This window comes from Scyliorhinus canicula, chromosome 2, assembly GCF_902713615.1.
Source record: "Scyliorhinus canicula chromosome 2, sScyCan1.1, whole genome shotgun sequence".
NCBI lineage: Eukaryota > Metazoa > Chordata > Chondrichthyes > Carcharhiniformes > Scyliorhinidae > Scyliorhinus > Scyliorhinus canicula.
Genome location: NC_052147.1, coordinates 63018357 through 63035864, shown reverse-complemented (window position 1 = coordinate 63035864; position 17508 = coordinate 63018357). Strand labels below are relative to the sequence as shown.

General features: G+C 45.1%; 1 protein-coding gene across 8 annotated transcripts in view; it reads right to left on the bottom strand.

Annotated features, from left to right (window-relative positions):
- Nucleotides 1–17508, bottom strand: part of arid4a (AT rich interactive domain 4A (RBP1-like)) — a 164068-nt gene that overhangs the window by 117144 nt on the left and 29416 nt on the right. For all 8 annotated transcript variants that reach the window (XM_038779915.1, XM_038779916.1, XM_038779866.1 and 5 more), the window contains exons 3-5: nt 13554–13664; nt 13359–13424; nt 218–308 (exon numbers count right to left, since the gene is read on the bottom strand). In XM_038779915.1, coding sequence (XP_038635843.1) covers nt 218–308; nt 13359–13424; nt 13554–13664 — 268 coding nt within the window. The remainder of the gene's footprint in view (nt 1–217; nt 309–13358; nt 13425–13553; nt 13665–17508) is intronic.

The following is a 17508-nucleotide window of genomic DNA, read 5'->3' as shown; positions in this document are numbered from 1 at the left end:
GATTTTCACTTCTCCCAGGATGTTACTTTATCTTTTAGATGGGATTGGTGACATATATATTGTGATACACAAAGCAAGTGTGTGGGATAGAATATCTAGATCTGAATTAAGTATCTTAATGCATCCTTATAACATAATGAATTTTAACAAACAGAATTATGAATCTAGTTTCAAAAACATACTGAAGGTCATCTTTTTAAAAAAACAGTTCACTCACCTACAGTATACCAGCTGGCATCTGTGAGTTTATTGATGGCAGCCTCCTGGTAAGAGCCATCAGACCCTTTCACATCCACTGATGCTCCAATCTACATCACAATACAAAGCATTTTGAAACAAAATATAAACATCCCATGTGAATCTTACAGTGCGCCCATCAAATTCAAGTGGTGCAATCCATATACAATAAAATAACCTACACAATCTGTGAAGAATAATTCCAGACAAGGAATTATAGAAATAAAAAAGATTATCACATTCCAGAATTATTTTATAGCAAGGCTTTATCACAAATATACCGCCTTTGTCAATCATCATACAATGAAATATTTGTCACCTTGTACAGGAAAGGAATGATTGGATTAAAATGAATCTGTGTTGCAGGAAGCATGTATTCCCTTGCAAGATTACTTGTAATATTTTAGGATGATGTACAAGGTTGATGTTAATGTAAAATGCCTGGGAACTCATGTCAGAAGACGTCTTGTGGCACTGTGGGTATTGACCCAGTCTCTGAGCCAGAGGCTCCCAGTTCAAGTTCCACTCCTGGACCTTATGGCAGAGGAAGGTGCATTCATAATATGGCTGAAACAGGCAGAGTATTATCCTCTAAATCCTTCCAACAAATGCCAATGGCAGACAGTAAAAGTGGGAGAGATTCCTGATCCACCATGTCAAGAAAAAAAAATTGGAGCATCTATGATCACTTCATAGCTCTGAACTCTCACACAGATCTAAAAGTGAATGTTGCCGTAGCAACTTGGACTCCTTGGCAGGCCAGTCAGCTCAGTTGGCAGGACGTCCACCCACTGTGGATCAGGTTGGTACTAACAGCATGGTAGCATTGTGGATAGCACAATCGCTTCACAGCTCCAGGGTCCCAAGTTCGATTCCAGCTTGGGTCACTGTCTGTGCGGAGTCTGCACATCCTCCCCGTGTGTGCGTGGATTTCCTCCGGGTGCTCCGGTTTCCTCCCACAGTCCAAAGATGTGCGGGTTAGGTGGATTGGTCATGATAAAAATTGCCCTTAGTGTCCAAAATTGCCCTGAGTGTTGGGTGGGGTTACTGAGTTATAGGGATAGGGTGGAGGTGTTGACCTTGGGTAGGGGGTAGGGTGCTCTTTCCAAGAGCCGGTGCAGACTCGATGGGCCGAATGGCCTCCTCCTGCACTGTAAATTCTATGAACAGCACAGGGCTCGGTCCTCATTCTGTCGGGGGTGGATTTGGATCCTGCCTCCGGTCAGAGAACGGAAGAGGAAAAAGAAGGGGTCAGGGGTTATGGGGAGAAGGCTGAAGAATGGGGATGAGAAAATATCAGCCATGATTGAATGGCAGAGCAGACTCGATGGGCCGAGTGGCCTAATTCTGCTCCTATGTCTTATGGTCCAAGAAAGCTCATGTCTATGATCCCACACTGATATACTTCTTTGTCTTTGCCACAAAGTTAAAGAAAGACACAGTACAGACTTAGCATTTCCCGAAAGAAATCAGTCTGGTTTGTTTTAAAAGGAAGGAACATTCCACCAATTTATATCAACTCTCAGCCAAAACCGACCCCAAATAATTTCAAACCAACTTTTTCATTTGACACCATTTTAAGACTGTTGCAAACAGCACAATGGCATTGGAGAGCATTGCCCTGGATAGGTTGTGCCAAATTGACCCAATTTAAAACATCAAACCTGCTAATCCTTCAGCTGCAATCCCACCCCTGCCTTGGCTCGCAAAATTCAAAATTCAAGCTCAACACCATCTAGAACAAAGGAGCCCTCTCGACTGGCATTAAATTCACCTTGATAAACAATCATTCCTCCACCACTGGTGCACCGTATCCATATTAGATGCACTGCAGCAACTTGCCAAAAAGTTTTTAAGAACCTATGATCTTTACGATCTGGAAGGACAAAAGGACAAGGACAGCAAGTGCATGAGAACATCACCATCTCCAACGTCTCTTTTAAATCAGACTATTTTGACGTGGAAGTACATTGCCATTGACATTGGGGCTGGTTGAGCACAGGACTAAATCGCTGGCTTTGAATGCAGACCCAGGCAGGCCAGCAGCACGGTTCAATTCCCGTACCAGCCTCCCCGAACAGGCGCCGGAATGTGGCGACTGAGGGCTTTTCACAGTAACTTCCCTTGTGACAATAAGCAATTTTCATTCTTTTATTTTTTCATTCCTTCATTATTGCCTGGTCAATATTCTGAAATTCCTTACCAACCAGCACTTTGGGCGTAACTTTATCATAAAGGCTGTATGATACAAGAAGGTGGTGGACAACAGCAATTAGGGATGGGCAATAAATGCTGTCCTTTCCAGCAATGTCCACACCGCATGAATGAATTAAAACATCATGCTGATGAGCCTTGTAACACATGACTTTTGGTAACATATGACTTTTGAAAACAAAAGAAGAATCTGCTCAAACATTTTTCCTGAAATTGGGCTGATATTCCCCCTCTCCCTTTGGCTTAATAGCTCTCTTAGGAAGTAACATTTCTAAAAGTTGGGAAGGTATTGCTGCATAAGATGTGCACTGATGTACCCGATGGTCTTACCTGGCCCTCCTTTATTATATCTTCATAACTCATAGCTGACAATCTTTCTTCTTGTTTTCTTTTTCAGCCTTTCTCACGTTACACAGAGTCACCACCATGCTAGCTGATCACACTCCCAACCTTCCATTTTTGGATTTAACAGGTGGTTGTGCAGCCAAGTGCCCTGCTTGCACTAACCCTCTGGGACTGGCAACAATGCCAGTTCACTTGCCTGGACCAGTGGTTGGGTTCTTTCAGAGGCAACAATTTTTGGAGTGGAACTTGAACCCAGGGCATTCTGGTTCAGAGGCAGGAGAGACAGCACTGAACCACCAGATCCCTTCAACGTCCACATGACAAGATCATGGAAAATTGCAGTTACAATAAAATTGTTTAATTCTGCAGAAATGTTGCTCATTGGGAATCAGAAGCCTCAGTTTGAGTGAAACCATTTTGATTGCAATGATTGTGTTAATGACAGGAAAAAACATTAATTCCCTTTGACACCAGAGAAGGGTACTGGCAAATGAGCATAATCACATTAAAAGGTTTGTCTATATAGTTTGACACTATTTCAAAGCTTGGCCACTTTAGGTAACATTGTGTTTGGAAGATCGTTATGGAGATGAAATGGATCAAACAGAGGTAAGTTGGGGGATCAAATGGAAGTAAAGTCACTGCCATGGTGGATCTTGTACTGCTGCAAAGGACAAACGTGTCAAAACCACATTAATCTACGTCATGTAACCACATGGAGCAATTTTTCCATTAAGAAAAGCTAATAATTAACATGAGCCATTTTCTGCACATATCAATGAGTTACCAATCAGGTGACCCAATCTCAGAATTCAGCTGATATGGAATGCTATTCTGTAACTAGATCACTTAATTACATTTTCTTCATAACCACTGCACTGATGCTCAAATTCAAAAGTCAAATAAAATACACAAAAGCAGAAATCACACTCGAGATCGAATCATTCTTTAGATTTAATGGATAAAACATCCGGGCTTGGGTGACTATGTGGATATGCACATTCTCCCATGTCTGCTTGGGCTTCCTCCGGACGTTCTGGTTTCCTCGCACAGTACAAAGATGTGCAGGTTAGGTGGATTGGCCATGCTTAATTGCACCTTAAGTGCCCAAAGATGTGCAGGTTAGATGGGGTTACAGGGATAGGCGGGGAAGGGGCCTAGGTAGGGTGCTCCTTTGGAGGATCGGTGCAGACTTTGAAAACCAAATGGCCTCCTTCTGTATTGTAGGGATTCTGTGGATTCAAACATCCCAAGGTTCATCAAACAAAATCTAGAATTAGTTAGTAACACCAATTGGTCAACAATGACTGAAATACTTTCAATTATTTTTAAATAGTTATTTGGTTGCACAGAACTTCGAGTATTGCTGAAAAATTAAAACACATATCGCAGGTTACCAAACGATTTGGCTGATTTCCATATATTATGCCAACGTCTGAGAGCATTGAGGCTGAGGCCAACCCAGACCATAAGACCATAAACATTGAGGAGCAGAATTGAGCCATTCGGCCCATCGATCATGGCTGATATGTTTCTTATCCCCATTCTCCTGCTTTTATCCTGTAACCCCTGATCCCTTTCTTAATCAAGAATCTATCTATCTCTGTCTTAAAGACATAGAGTGACTTGGCCTCCACAACCTTCTGCGGCAACGAGTTCCACAGATTCACCACCCTCTAGCTGAAGCAATTCCTCATCTCAGACATCCATATTTGTAAACCCAACAAAGGGACTGGAATAGTCATCCTGAACAAGTGTGACTATATCAATAAAATGCACGCCATTCTTCATGGCAGGTCCAAATTCGTATCCATTAATCTTGCCACCAAGCATGAGTATAGCTGGACAGCCCTGCTTGAAAGTAAGTTACAAAAACACATGTTGGGCTGGTGTTTGAGTAACAAGCTGCCGGGTGGTATCTATGATAGGCTTTGTCCTCACAGTTCACTGCGTTCACCTATGTTTGGGCTGCCAAAAGATACACAAAAATGATGTCACTTTATGCCCTGTCTTACCTACGACTGGTTCTGCACAACGTAAACTGGTCAAATGGTTGGAAGAGTAGCTACAATCAGTTCTGACGGGTTTTCCACATACATTGTGTAATAACTCCTACGAGGCCCACGGAGATACCCCGATTGATCTCCCTATCGGGCTCGTGAAATTTGGGCTTCCCCACTAGTGGCTTCCCAGCTAGTGGTCAGAGAAACGTCCAGCTGGGGCTCATAACAACACAGTATAAAGGTCGGTCCAGACAGGGACTGGCATGTTGGTTGTCCCGACGGGACCGTACTCTGCGAATATATTCACTGCCATAGGCAGACTTTCTGTGACCCCAATAAAATAACATTCACCTTACCGCTCGACTTCCTGGGGCTTAATACTGGCGGTGAGGTAAAATAACTTTTAACTTCAATTCTAGACATCGCAGCTGCTACGGAGGATTGCTGTGCAGCATGTGGAACTTTTCAAAATGGCGTTCTTGGGTGGGTGGCGCAGCGGTTAGCACTGCTGCTTACTGCTCTCAGGACACGGGTCACTACCTGCGTGGAGTTTGCACATTTTCCCTGTGACGACGTGGGTCTCACCCCCACAATCCAAAGATGTGCAGGTGAGGTGGATTGGCCATACTAAATTGCCCCTTAATTGGAAAAAAATAATTGGGAACTCTAAATTTTTTGTTTAATGGCGTTCTTAGGGAAACTGGTGGCCTTCAACGCAGGTCTGGAAGATTGCACTCAGTACACGGAGCAGATGAGGTACCTTTTCCAGACTAACAGCATCACTGGAGAGGACCGATGGAAGGTAATCCTCCTGACTGTCTGTGTTGCACCAATCTTCGATATCATAAAAAGCCTCGCGTACCCAGCTGTGCCAGATTCAAAATCGTTTGACAAATTGGTGGAGCTGATGTCCAACATTACGACCCAAAACCATCTGTAATCATGCAATATTACCGGTTCAAACCTGCTGTTCGGACTCGGGGGTGTTAGTTACGGATGGCTTGACTGCTCCGAAGCTGGCTGAGCAATGCAAGTGTGGCCACCCGTTTCTGCGATGTTGAGGGATCGGCTGGTATGGGGAATTAATAATATGGCCACACAGAGGAAGCTGTTAGCGGAGCCTGCACTGGACTTGGGAGAGCCGTTGAGCTAGTGCTGTCACGCGAGAACGATAAAAGGGTTCAGGAACTCCCAAGGTTCATGGGCTACAGTGTTCATAGTGTTGCTCAACCTCGATTGTGGACTCCAGAGGACGTCCGAGGTCAGTGCTCAAATGGCCAGGGCACCACTGAAACCACAACTAAGAGAACAACAACACATCCGGGCGTTGAGTTCACGGGCCACCGCGGACTGGCGCGACACCTCCTGAGGACTAGGGGGAGTTTTGACAACATTGCCAGGCCTGCAGCAACCAAGACTGCCAGAATTGGCAGAGAACATGCTGCCCTGGACAGATGACGAGGTCACCTCAAGCCAGAACCTTGCATATGGCCCCACCTGAGGAGGAAAACAAGATGCAACTGAACTGTAAATAGACATCCCCTTGTGATGGAAAGCATCTATCTGGAGGTATTCCAGGAGGGTCTGGGCAAGATAAAAGGAGCCAAGGCACACATTTAAGTGAACCCAGAAGCCCAACTCAGATACTTCAGGGCAGGACCAGTGCCCTATGCCTTGCTCACAAAGGTGGAGGCGAAGTTGCAGCACTTGGAAGCTTTTGGGCATCATATGCACTGTGCAATTTGCAGAATGGGCCGCATCAGTGGTCCCAGTGGTGAAGCCGGTCAAGTCAGTTTGCCTTTGCAGAGATTATAAACTAACTGTAAACAGGGCAATCCGCATGGATCATTACCCTATGCCACGCGTGGAGGACCTGTATGCAAAACTGGCTGGGGGATGCTCGTTCACCAAGTTGGATATGAGCCACACGTATCTTCAGTTAAAAATGGACACCGCATTGCTGAAGTATGTGACTATAAATACCTATAAGGGGCTGTTCGAATACACTCGCCTTCCCTTTGGGGTCTCTTCCACCTGCGCAATTTTTCCAAAGGGTGCTGGAAGGCATCCTCAAGGGGTTACCCAAAGTGGCAGTGTATTTAGACGATGCTCTCATAATGGGGGGCACTGAAAAAGAACACATGGACAATTTAGAAGAGGTCCCCAGATGTTTTTACCAAATAGGCATCCACCAAAAACAGGAGGTACGTCTTCCAAGCAAGGGCTGTGACAAACTCGGGTTCGAGAGTGGCTAAGGGTGGCTTGCACCATGTGGAGGAGAAAGTTTAGGCCATAAAAGGGGCCCTGTCTCTACAGGAGGTTTATTCAAACTTAGACAGCCTGCTGGCACCCCTTAATGTCTTGTTAACAAAGAACCAGAAGTGGGCTTGGGGAGCTCCACAGGAAGAGCATTAGCAGGAGTAAAGAGAAAGCGGTCATCCTTTCAGCTGCTGGCCACTCGTTCCCTCCTGTGATGATTCTCCATACAGCATTGGGTTGGTGCTATCCCACAGATGGAACGATGGCAAAGAATGCCCCATCACATGCGCTTCCAGAATCCTGGCAGATGCAGAGCGCCGCTACCCAGATCGAAAAGGCGACTTAGTAGTGATATTTGCCGTCAAGAAATTCGATCAATATGTCTACGGGCAGCACTTTTTAAAAAAAATCTCAAATCAGAAGCCACTATTGGGTCTCTTTAATGAGGACAAAATGATTTCCCCCCATAGCCTTGGCCTGGATTCAGCATTGTGCTCTATTACTGGCAGGGTATGAATATGGGGGTGAAACCCATGCGGACAAGGAGAGAATGTGCAAACTCCACACGGACAGTGACCCGGGGCGGAATCGAACCCGGGTCATCGGCGCCGCGAAGCAGCAGTGCTCACCACTGTGCCACCCCATATAATTATACTTTTCATCATCGCCAGAGATTCGGAAAGCACATGCCGCGCCCTCAGCCATTTTCAGCTGTACTTGAGCCACCCATCTCCACCAGTGGTGGACGAAGTAGTGGTGACTTTAAATTTCATGGATATAGCCCAACAACCCTATCTTTTGAAACTGCATGAGCTTAGCATCCTCCTGTGGGGAGCTGTGTGGTCATCCCACAGCCAGGCCAGAATTGATCCTGCAAGACCTGCACTGTGGTCACCCAGGGGCTTCAAAGATGAAGACGTTGGCAAGGAGTCTGGTGCCAGGGATCAATGGAGACATTGAGTGAGTCGTGAGAAGATGCCCGGAATGTCAAGAGCACCAGAAGCTTCAACCTCTTCACCCCTGGGAATGGCCAGGGCACCACTGGTCAAGGCTGCATGTGGACTTCACTGGACTTTGCATGGGGTCCATGTTTCTAATTCCTGTGGACGCCCATTCCAAGTGGCTAGGCGTACATAGGATGGCCTCTGCCACAAAGTCATGGCTGAAAAATTACAGTGCTCGTTTAGCCCCCACTTAATTCCTATCACCGAAAACGGGACGCTTTTCACGAGCGAGGAGCTCTCCACATTTGTACAAACGAACATCTATCCTCAAATGGTTTGGCCGAACAGGCGGTATAAACATTCAAGCGGGGAATGCGGAAGCAAACCACAGGTTCCCTGGGCACGCAGCTGGCAAGGTTCCTCTTTCACTATAGGATCATGCCACATATAACAACAGGGGTAGCACCAGCAGAGCTGCTGATGGGTCGGCGCCTCTGAACTCAGTTGAGTATGACTTTCTCAAGTTTGGGCTGAAAAGTTGAGCTGTAGCCGGACATGCAGCGAAGGTACCACGACCACAGGACACCGGAGAGAAATTTTCAACTGAGTGAACTGGTTGTTTTCAACTTTGGCTCCCGAGGGTTATACTGGAAAAACCAGGGAACGTATCATATCAGGTCAAGACCCAAGGGAAGACCTTGCACAAGCATATCAACCATCTTGGGAGCCCGTCCCAAAGGATGTCAGTACCTCCACCACCTCATGGAACACTCCTTAACCAAAGTGTGCAACCCGCCATGGTCCAAAGCCTGGACTGTCAAGATGATGACGACTCACACTCTGAGATGTACACCAAAGCGGCCGCACTTAAACAATGTAGTGCCCGGAGTCAAACCCCTGGCAATAGTCCTCCGTAGATCGTCTCGGAAAAGGCAGTTTACAAACCATTATATGTCTCCCGACCCAGACCTGCCGCTGACTGCAGTACAACCACATGCAAAGTGGCGCAGAAGAACACCTCAGTTTATGGCAGAGGAGGAACTTTTGGACTTGGGGGCAGGGGTTGCAATAACCCCCATGAGGACACCCGGATTGATCTACTCGTGGGACTTGTGGAATATGAGCTTCCCCGCTAGTGGGCAGGGACCCAGCTAACTGGGTGTCATAAGATCTCAGTATAAAAAACGGTCTGGGCAGTTCCGGCGCATTGGTTCCCCCAGTGGAAATGTACTCTGCAAATATATTCACTGCCATAGGCTGCCTTTCTATGACCGTAATAAAACAAAGTTCACCGTACCCCTCATCTTCCTGAGTCTTAATACACAGTGAAAAATTCTTTCACCTTTGCGAAGACCAATACAGGACTTGCATATCAATAGCTATTTGCTCATTCAACACTGCGAGCCTGTTCACCAATATACTGCTCAAGGATGGTATAGACATTCGTGCTGCATCACTATGGCGATCTAGACATGCTGCCATTGTAAGAATCTGTATTAATTGAACTTATGAACTCAACACTCGTGCAGAGAGTTAAGTTTTAACAACACCAACACTGCCTAATCAGTTGATGTTGTCATGGGATCTCCTCTACATCCAGCTCTCGTAAACATCTGTGGAACCATAGAATTCCAACAGTGCAGAAGGAGGCCAGTCAGCCCATTGAGTCTGCACCAACCCTCTGAAATAACACCATACCTGGGCCCATGCTCCCACCCTATCCCCATAACCCAGTAACCTCACCTCACCTTTTTAGACACTAAGGGGCAATATGGGCACAGCCAATCCACCTAACCTGTGCATCTTTGGACTGAGAGGGGAACCGGAGCACCTGGAGGAAACGCACGCAGAGACAGGAAGAACTTGCAAACTCCACACAGTCATCAAGGCTAGAATTGAACCCGGGTCCCTGGCACTGTAAGGCATCAGTACTAACTACTGTGTCACTGTGTCGGCACTATGTTGGTTTCCATGAGAAACAAGCCTTCAATAGAATGACATGTAATCTCCTACCCTTGGTATATTTCCAATATGTAGATGATACATTTTATTTTTGAATCCTCAGCTGCATGCAAGAATTTCTTTACACACCTGAATGGGCTCCATCCTGTGCTCAAATTCACCTTTGAAATTGAGCAGTCAAATAAGCTCCCTTCCCTCAACATGCTAGTTAAGAAATCTGCCAAAGGGTTCTCAACTACTGTCTTCCATAAGCCTACCTTCACTGGTCAATATACGCTTGGGATTCTACAGTTTCACATGCTATAAAATTGGCCTTAGCCGTAACCTCGTACATCGGGCTTGAGCTACTTACTCACTGCAACAGCTTGATGCTGAAATAGGGCGCAAAGCCATCCTGTGGATAATGGCTACCCTAATCAGATCATCACTTGCTGTGTATTACATAAACTCATGAATGGGCTTAAAGCCACCACTTTCATTCCTGAAAAGTGCCCAGTCTACTTCAGATTAATGAGGTGTCTCAAAGGTTTGAGTAACCGGTGAAGCTAGCCATTTCAAATTGCTGCTATGCAACAGCAATATGCGTGCTGGCGTCCAGCCAAAATAGATGTTCTGCCTATCACACAAATTAGCATTGCAAAATATGAATTTCTGTGTCCAAGTGATGCCATGTATGTAGACCATACGTCCCTACAATGGCTATATCAAACAGCAAGTCCCTTCAGCAATAGGCAAAGTATTAACTGCACCCAACCAGCCTCTGCTTGCAAATTTCAAAACACAGTGGCCAAAATTACATGCAAGTCCACGATTGGACAGCACTTGCTCAACAACCCTTATTGTGCTTAGAATTACGCTAACAACCAATTTCAGATCGTCAGTCAGGCTCGCAATGTAGCTCACTAATGCAGGTCAGAAGCTACATTTTGTTCCCACATACAGCACCTGTCCTTTGCAGAAGGAGGAGCATGTCCACACATAGCACCACTTTAAACCAAACAAAAAGCTTGTGGGACAGCCAATCACCAAAGCAATGCCTTGCCAAATGAAAGTCTACCTGCCTGGTTTGCATTTATACGAAAGCTTGGCACTTAACTGTTTCCTGTTGCATTCTCTTTGGCAATACCTCTACCACTCAGAGTCCATTTGCCAACCAATCCACACTCTCTTCTCATACAGTATAAATTGTTGCAAATCAGTCCTGATGAGTGCAAGATAAAAAATTTTGACAATGTCTCTTTTTATTCAGCAAAACTATTTTAAAGTTTAATTTGAAACCCCAGTTTTATTATCCCAACACCCGTGAAAAACCAAAATATAACATTTAGTAGGTAGAAAAGATTGCACATCCAAAACGCGACCACTACAATCTGCTTTCTCAGCACTTTCAAAGGGCCCCCTTTTAACAGGCAACCAATTTTACAAATAAACATTACAAGTTTGAGTCAAGCACAGATGACAAAGTACACTGTAGCCTCTCCAGTCTGGAAAGCCAAAGTCTAGAAACACTAGTTGTCTGGAATTATTATTTAGCTGAGGACCACAGAAACAGCTTTTGGGTTGCAAACTCCCCCTTGTCGAGGCAGCAATGATGACTGTGGAGAGAAACAGCCTGAGACATACTGGCTCAGTGTTACCATGAGCAATAAGCGTTAATGTGAGAGAAAATGGGGTCACATCGGAAAATAGTTTGGGGAGTACTGGTGCAGAGCATAGTCTTCAAATGTATACAGCAAGTCTCTTTTTTAAGTCATCCTGTTTCAACGTCAACCAGCTAATAGGGCCCTTACACTTGTTTAGCATCAGGAGCTTCACTTTAATGTGGTTCCGTTGGGTTTGACACAGGGTAGCGTGGCCTGATCAGTATCATTTTGGATCAGCTTGTCCCACTTCCAGGCCCTAAATGATCAGAGCCTCTCCTTCCCTCTCACCAACCCTCCAGGTCACCGCCGAGCTTCCTTCCCTCCAACAGACCCTTCCAGTCACTGCTGGCATTTCCCTTCACTGTCACCCCCTCTTGCTGACATTCCCTCTCAGCCACCCTTCCCGCCGCTGACAACCTTCCTTCTCGCTGATCCTTCCGGACACTACCAACCTTCTTGTTTGCCGCCAACTTTCCCCCTCGGTGACCCCACTTGGTCACTGCCGATATTCTCTCCCCAACCCGCTTGGTCACTGCCGAACTTCCTTTTTGCTGACAATCTCTTGTTGCGTCTCCTGCCTTTCGCAGCCTCTTCGAGACGCCCCTCCCTCTCACTGATCCTCCCTCTCACTGATCCTCCCTCTCGCTCCTCTGCAATTTGAAGTTGCTCTCCCTGCTTCTTGCTATTCACCTCATGGGCCTCACTCATAATGTCAGTTCGAAAGAGGAAAACAGCATGCAGGGAAGGAGGCAGGGAGGGGGTTGGGAGGGAGGCTTGGCAAGCGCAATCGGCGGTGACTAGGTGAGACGGCAAGCTAGAAGGTCGGGGTGCAGGGGATGTAACAAACTGAAGAGGGAGGGAGCCGGAGGGTTGGTGAGCTGGCAGCAAGTAGAGTCAGCATATTTTTTATATTTTTAAAACTTGTTTCACTTTAAACACCATTTTATTTACGAATAGAGGAATTTAGCAAATCAAATATTTCAATTTACACAATATAATATTTTAATGTTTTTTCTGAGAGGGATGTCCTACAGAACCTAACTTCAGCTTTTACATTGGTTATAATCTGATTTGCTTATTGTTGTTTCATTTAAAGTTGTACCTCTCAGGAATGCAGTTCCAGTGTTAAGCGAGGACTTATTGCTATGAATACATTGGGATTTACAAGCTGTAAAGAGCATTTATAAAAAGATGTGCTGCTTAACTGTTATTCTGGACCCTAGTGCAACAGTCTATCAACCCACATTTTCAAATGTATGGATTTGAACTTAATACTAACTTTGACATTTTTATGTCTCACGTACATATTTATATCCAATTCACACACTTATGGTTAATCAAAAATCCCGAAAATTGAGAGATCCAGAAATGCCTTGGTCCCAAGACTTCTGGACCAGAGGTATTGAGCAACTTGTAGTTCTTAAATGCAACATAATACAAGGGAAAACCGAGAATAAATGGAGATCAGCAAGGACAGATGTGATAGGAAAGCAGGACTTAAATGAAATAACAATACTGGCAATTTGGGATGAGTTGTAGTTCATGTACAGTAAATCTTGGGAGACTGGCAAAGAACATGTTTGGAAAGGTTTATACGAGTGTTTCAGCAGCAGTGGGAGTCAGATCATGGATAACGGCTGTTAATGTTATAGTGCAAAAAGAGCCAGTCTACTGATTGGTTCATTATTGCACCAATGCAAGCTTTAGATTGGAGGAATTCAAGCAGAACATCAGTGAAAAGTCAAACATACCCTTAATGGGCCTTTTACTTGGTCATCCTGGACAACTTGTGTAGAACAGTCATGCTTAAAGACCACCTAGGTAATATGAGACAAGAAAAGTAGATTTAGCTGAAATTTACCCTTCATCAAGGTATTATAGTAGAACTACAAGTCAACAGTAGCTAAATAAAAGAATGGAGTTCTAATGAACAGCAAGGAACACACCTTGACCTTTACTAGTCGCTTCACGGTCTTGATCTTTGCCTCACAGAAGGCACCACGGTACTTGGCACTAACATCCGTTCCCACTGTGAGATAGGCAGGCTCATCAGCTGCCTGCAAATTATAAAAACACAGTATTAAGGCATAAAACAATAAAACACAAGTCATTAAGTCAGGCAAAGCCGTTCCCGGCTTGGGTCACTGACTGCGCAGAGCCTGCACGTTCTCCCTGTATTTGGGTGGGTTTCCTCCCGGTGCTCCGGGTTCCTCCCACAAGTCCTGAAAGACGACCTGTTAGGTAATTTGGACATTCTGAATTCTCCCTGAATTCTCTGAACAGGCGCCGGAGTGTGGGACGAGGGGCTTTTGCAGTAACTTTATTGCAGTGTCAATGTAAGCCTACTTCTGACAATAAAGATTATTATTATAAATATAACATGGAAAATCCAAAATTGGCTCAAACTTGGAATTCCAGAAAAAAATAACAAAAAGGTATGTTCAACTCAAACCATTAATGGTTTCTTCTTCACAAATGTTGCCAGACCTGCTGAGTTACTCCAACACTTCCTGGTTTTTAGTATGGAATTCTAGAATGCAGTTTCCACTGATAATTCCATTGGTCAATGCCTTGATAAATGGAGAACTGAGACGTCGAAAGATCCTAGGAGGGACAAGTGTCTCTAATAATTACTTTCAGTGCTTCTAGGCTCAAACCAGGAAGTGGGAGGAAGAAACAGCACAGTTCCAATTGTGTTGCTGAAAAATAAAAATGTGCCCCGTCTTCCTATAATATAAAAGTGGGAAATATTACAGCTACTTACACTTCTGTGAAAACAGAATTTGTGATTTCATCTGACAGAAATATAATCTGCTGCTGTCAGTCTAGTTTTAGGGCATTTAAAACTCTCCACTACTAGAATGCATATATATGACTTTATCCTCTGATCACCCCACTTTCAGGCAGAATGATCAAAAAATAGGTGTTGTTCACAGCATTCAAACTCTTTTCTCTGGCGTAATCAGCGTACTTTGAAATCGTGAGAAGTCAAACTCAGATTACATGAAATTCCAGTAATGTCAAGTTGTCATCCATTCCCACTGACAGAACAGCAAATCCCACAGAACGATGCCCATGATGAGCCGAAGAACCACATACGTAACTCTGGGATACCCAAACTTGATGTTGACACCAACCAGAGAGGAGTTAAACCATAAAAGCGCAAAATCGTGGCGCCCGAGGAGGCTGGTGACCCTGAAAAGCCTGATGAATGCCTGCCCACCAGCCTGTTTCCAAAGGCCGCAAGAGATACTCCAGATTTTTCACTGCAGCACAAAATCACTGAAAATATGTTTGACTGTATCAACAACGTGGTGGACTGTACCATGCACATCCAAAGGCAGCATGCTAAGCAGATTCAGTTTTACTGGAGCTAACTCCTGACATTTTACAATGCAATCCGCTGATCTTTTACAAGATCAGGCCAATGTAAGGCATGAATAATTTGAATAAAAATCTTTTCACACATTTATTGCTTCACTGTTTTTTCATCTGGATTTGAACCTGTTATTTTAGATTTAGACAACGTTGGTAGGAAAATTAGGTTACATAGAGATGGGCAAATCAGTGGTATGGTGGTTAGCACTGCCTCCTCACGCGCAGAGCACCCCGGGTCAATCCCGGCCCCATGTCACTGCCCGTGTGAAGTTTGCACATTCTCCCCGTGTCTGCGTGGGTCTCGCCCCCACAACCGAAAAATGTAGGTGGATTGGTCACGCTAAATTGAAAAAAAATTAATTGGGTACTTGAAATTTTTTTTTTTCAATAAAAAGTTACATAGAGATGCATTCAGGCACTCAGCTCCTGACCTTATTACAGCCTTGTTTTTGGTGTCATCTTAAGTGTCTCTTACACACTGCAGGACTGCAAGGAATCTGTATACCAGCATTCAATGTACACAAATTTATAATTTTTTTACATGAAAGCAACATATTTATCATAGGAAACAAGCTAGTTCAAATTGTCTAATAGCTCAAATTATCGAATTGTTAGCTCAGTAATTCAATGTTGCTTTTCTCACGGTCTTCATTCTACATGAATGTAAATCATCATGTATGGTATTTATCTATTACAGGATAAAATACACCCAGCTTTCACGCAACTAAATCACAATGCATATTGTGGTCATCCACTCAGGGAAAACAAAAATCAAAAAATGTAAGAGACACCCATCCTTAACTCTAACAAAACACCACATGAAAAAGATGTTAGTTTTGATGATAATGACAACCTCATAATTTTGTCCAACACACTAGATTGTATACATCCTATACACGTTTTGTCAAAAAAAATCTAAGAACCTTTTAAGTAGTGCAGTATTAAATAAATGCTTTGTAACTGGATCGTTAATTTTGAGTTTCTCAAGTATTAATTGTCCTAGAAAAAAATATCATGCCAATCACAACCAATTTAGGGCTGCACAGTTGGGCAGTGGTTAGCACTGTTGCCTCATGGCACCGAGTTCAATCCCGGCCCTGGGTCACTGTCCGTGTGAAGTTTGCACATTCTCTCAGCGTGGGTCACACTCCCACAAACCAAAGATGTGCAGGTAGGTGGATTGGCCATGCTAAATTACCCCTTAGTTGGAAAAAAATTGAATTGGGTACTTCAAAATGATTTTTAAAATCACAACCAATTTTTTGAATCTGAAGGGCGGCATGGTGGTTAAGCACTGCTGCTTCACAGTGCCAGGGGCGCAGTTCAATTCCAGTCTTGGGTGACTGTGCGGAGTTTGTACATTCACCCCTGCTGGGTCCAAGACTGTGCTCCCAGATCTGTCCTTCACTCTACCTGTATCCCTGGTTGCCTCCCTTTTCCTTAGCTGGTGTGCAAGCATTCTACTGGCCTTCGCTCCATACTCATATATCTCTCCTCTCCTCTCTCTCTCTCTCTCTCTCTCTCTCTCTCTCTTCCCCCCCCCCCCCCCCCCCCCCCTCCTCACACGCCCGCACATCCCCTCATCCGCTAACACTCCTACATCCAATCTCCATTGCAGTCGCAGGCCCCCTTCCTTACACACCTGTAAATCCACCCAATGTGGGGCATGGTCCGACACAGCAATCGCCGAATACTCGGTATCAACCACCCCCACCAGTAGAGCCCTGTTCAGGATTTTAAAAATCGATCCGGGAGTATACTGTATGTGCACGCGAGAAGAAAGAAAACTTCTTCGCTCTTGGCCAACCAAACCTCCATGGGTCTACCCCCATCCACCTGCTCCATGAACCCCTTTAGTTCCTTCGCCATTGCTGGCACCCTCCCCGTCTTTGAGCTCGACAAGTCCAACCGTGGATCAATTACTGTATTAAAGTCTCCCCCCCACCCCCATGATCAGCTTGTGTGATTCCAGGTCCGGGATCTTCCCTAACACCCGTCTTCTAAACTCCGCATCATCCCAGTTTGGTGCGTAGATATTCCCGCTTCCCGCTGACCATGATATAGAACATAGAAGAACAGTACAGCACAGAACAGGCCCTTCGGCCCTCGATGTTGTGCCGAGCAATGATCACCCTACTTAAACCCACGTAACCCGTATACCCGTAACCCAACAATCCCCCCATTAACCTTACACTACAGGCAATTTAGCATGGCCAATCCACCTAACCCGCACATCTTTGGACTGTGGGAGGAAACCGGAGCACCCGGAGGAAACCCACGCACACACGGGGAGGACGTGCAGACTCCACACAGACAGTGACCCAGCTGGGAATCGAACCTGGTACCCTGGAGCTGTGAAGCATTGATGCTAACCACCATGCTACCGTGAGGCCCCCCATATCGGCAACTATTTTCCCCGCCTCAAATGACACCCGTTTATTAGTCAGGATTACAACCCCCCTAGTTTTAGTGTCCAACCCCAAGTGAAATACCTGCCCGACAAACCCCTTCCTCAATCTGGTC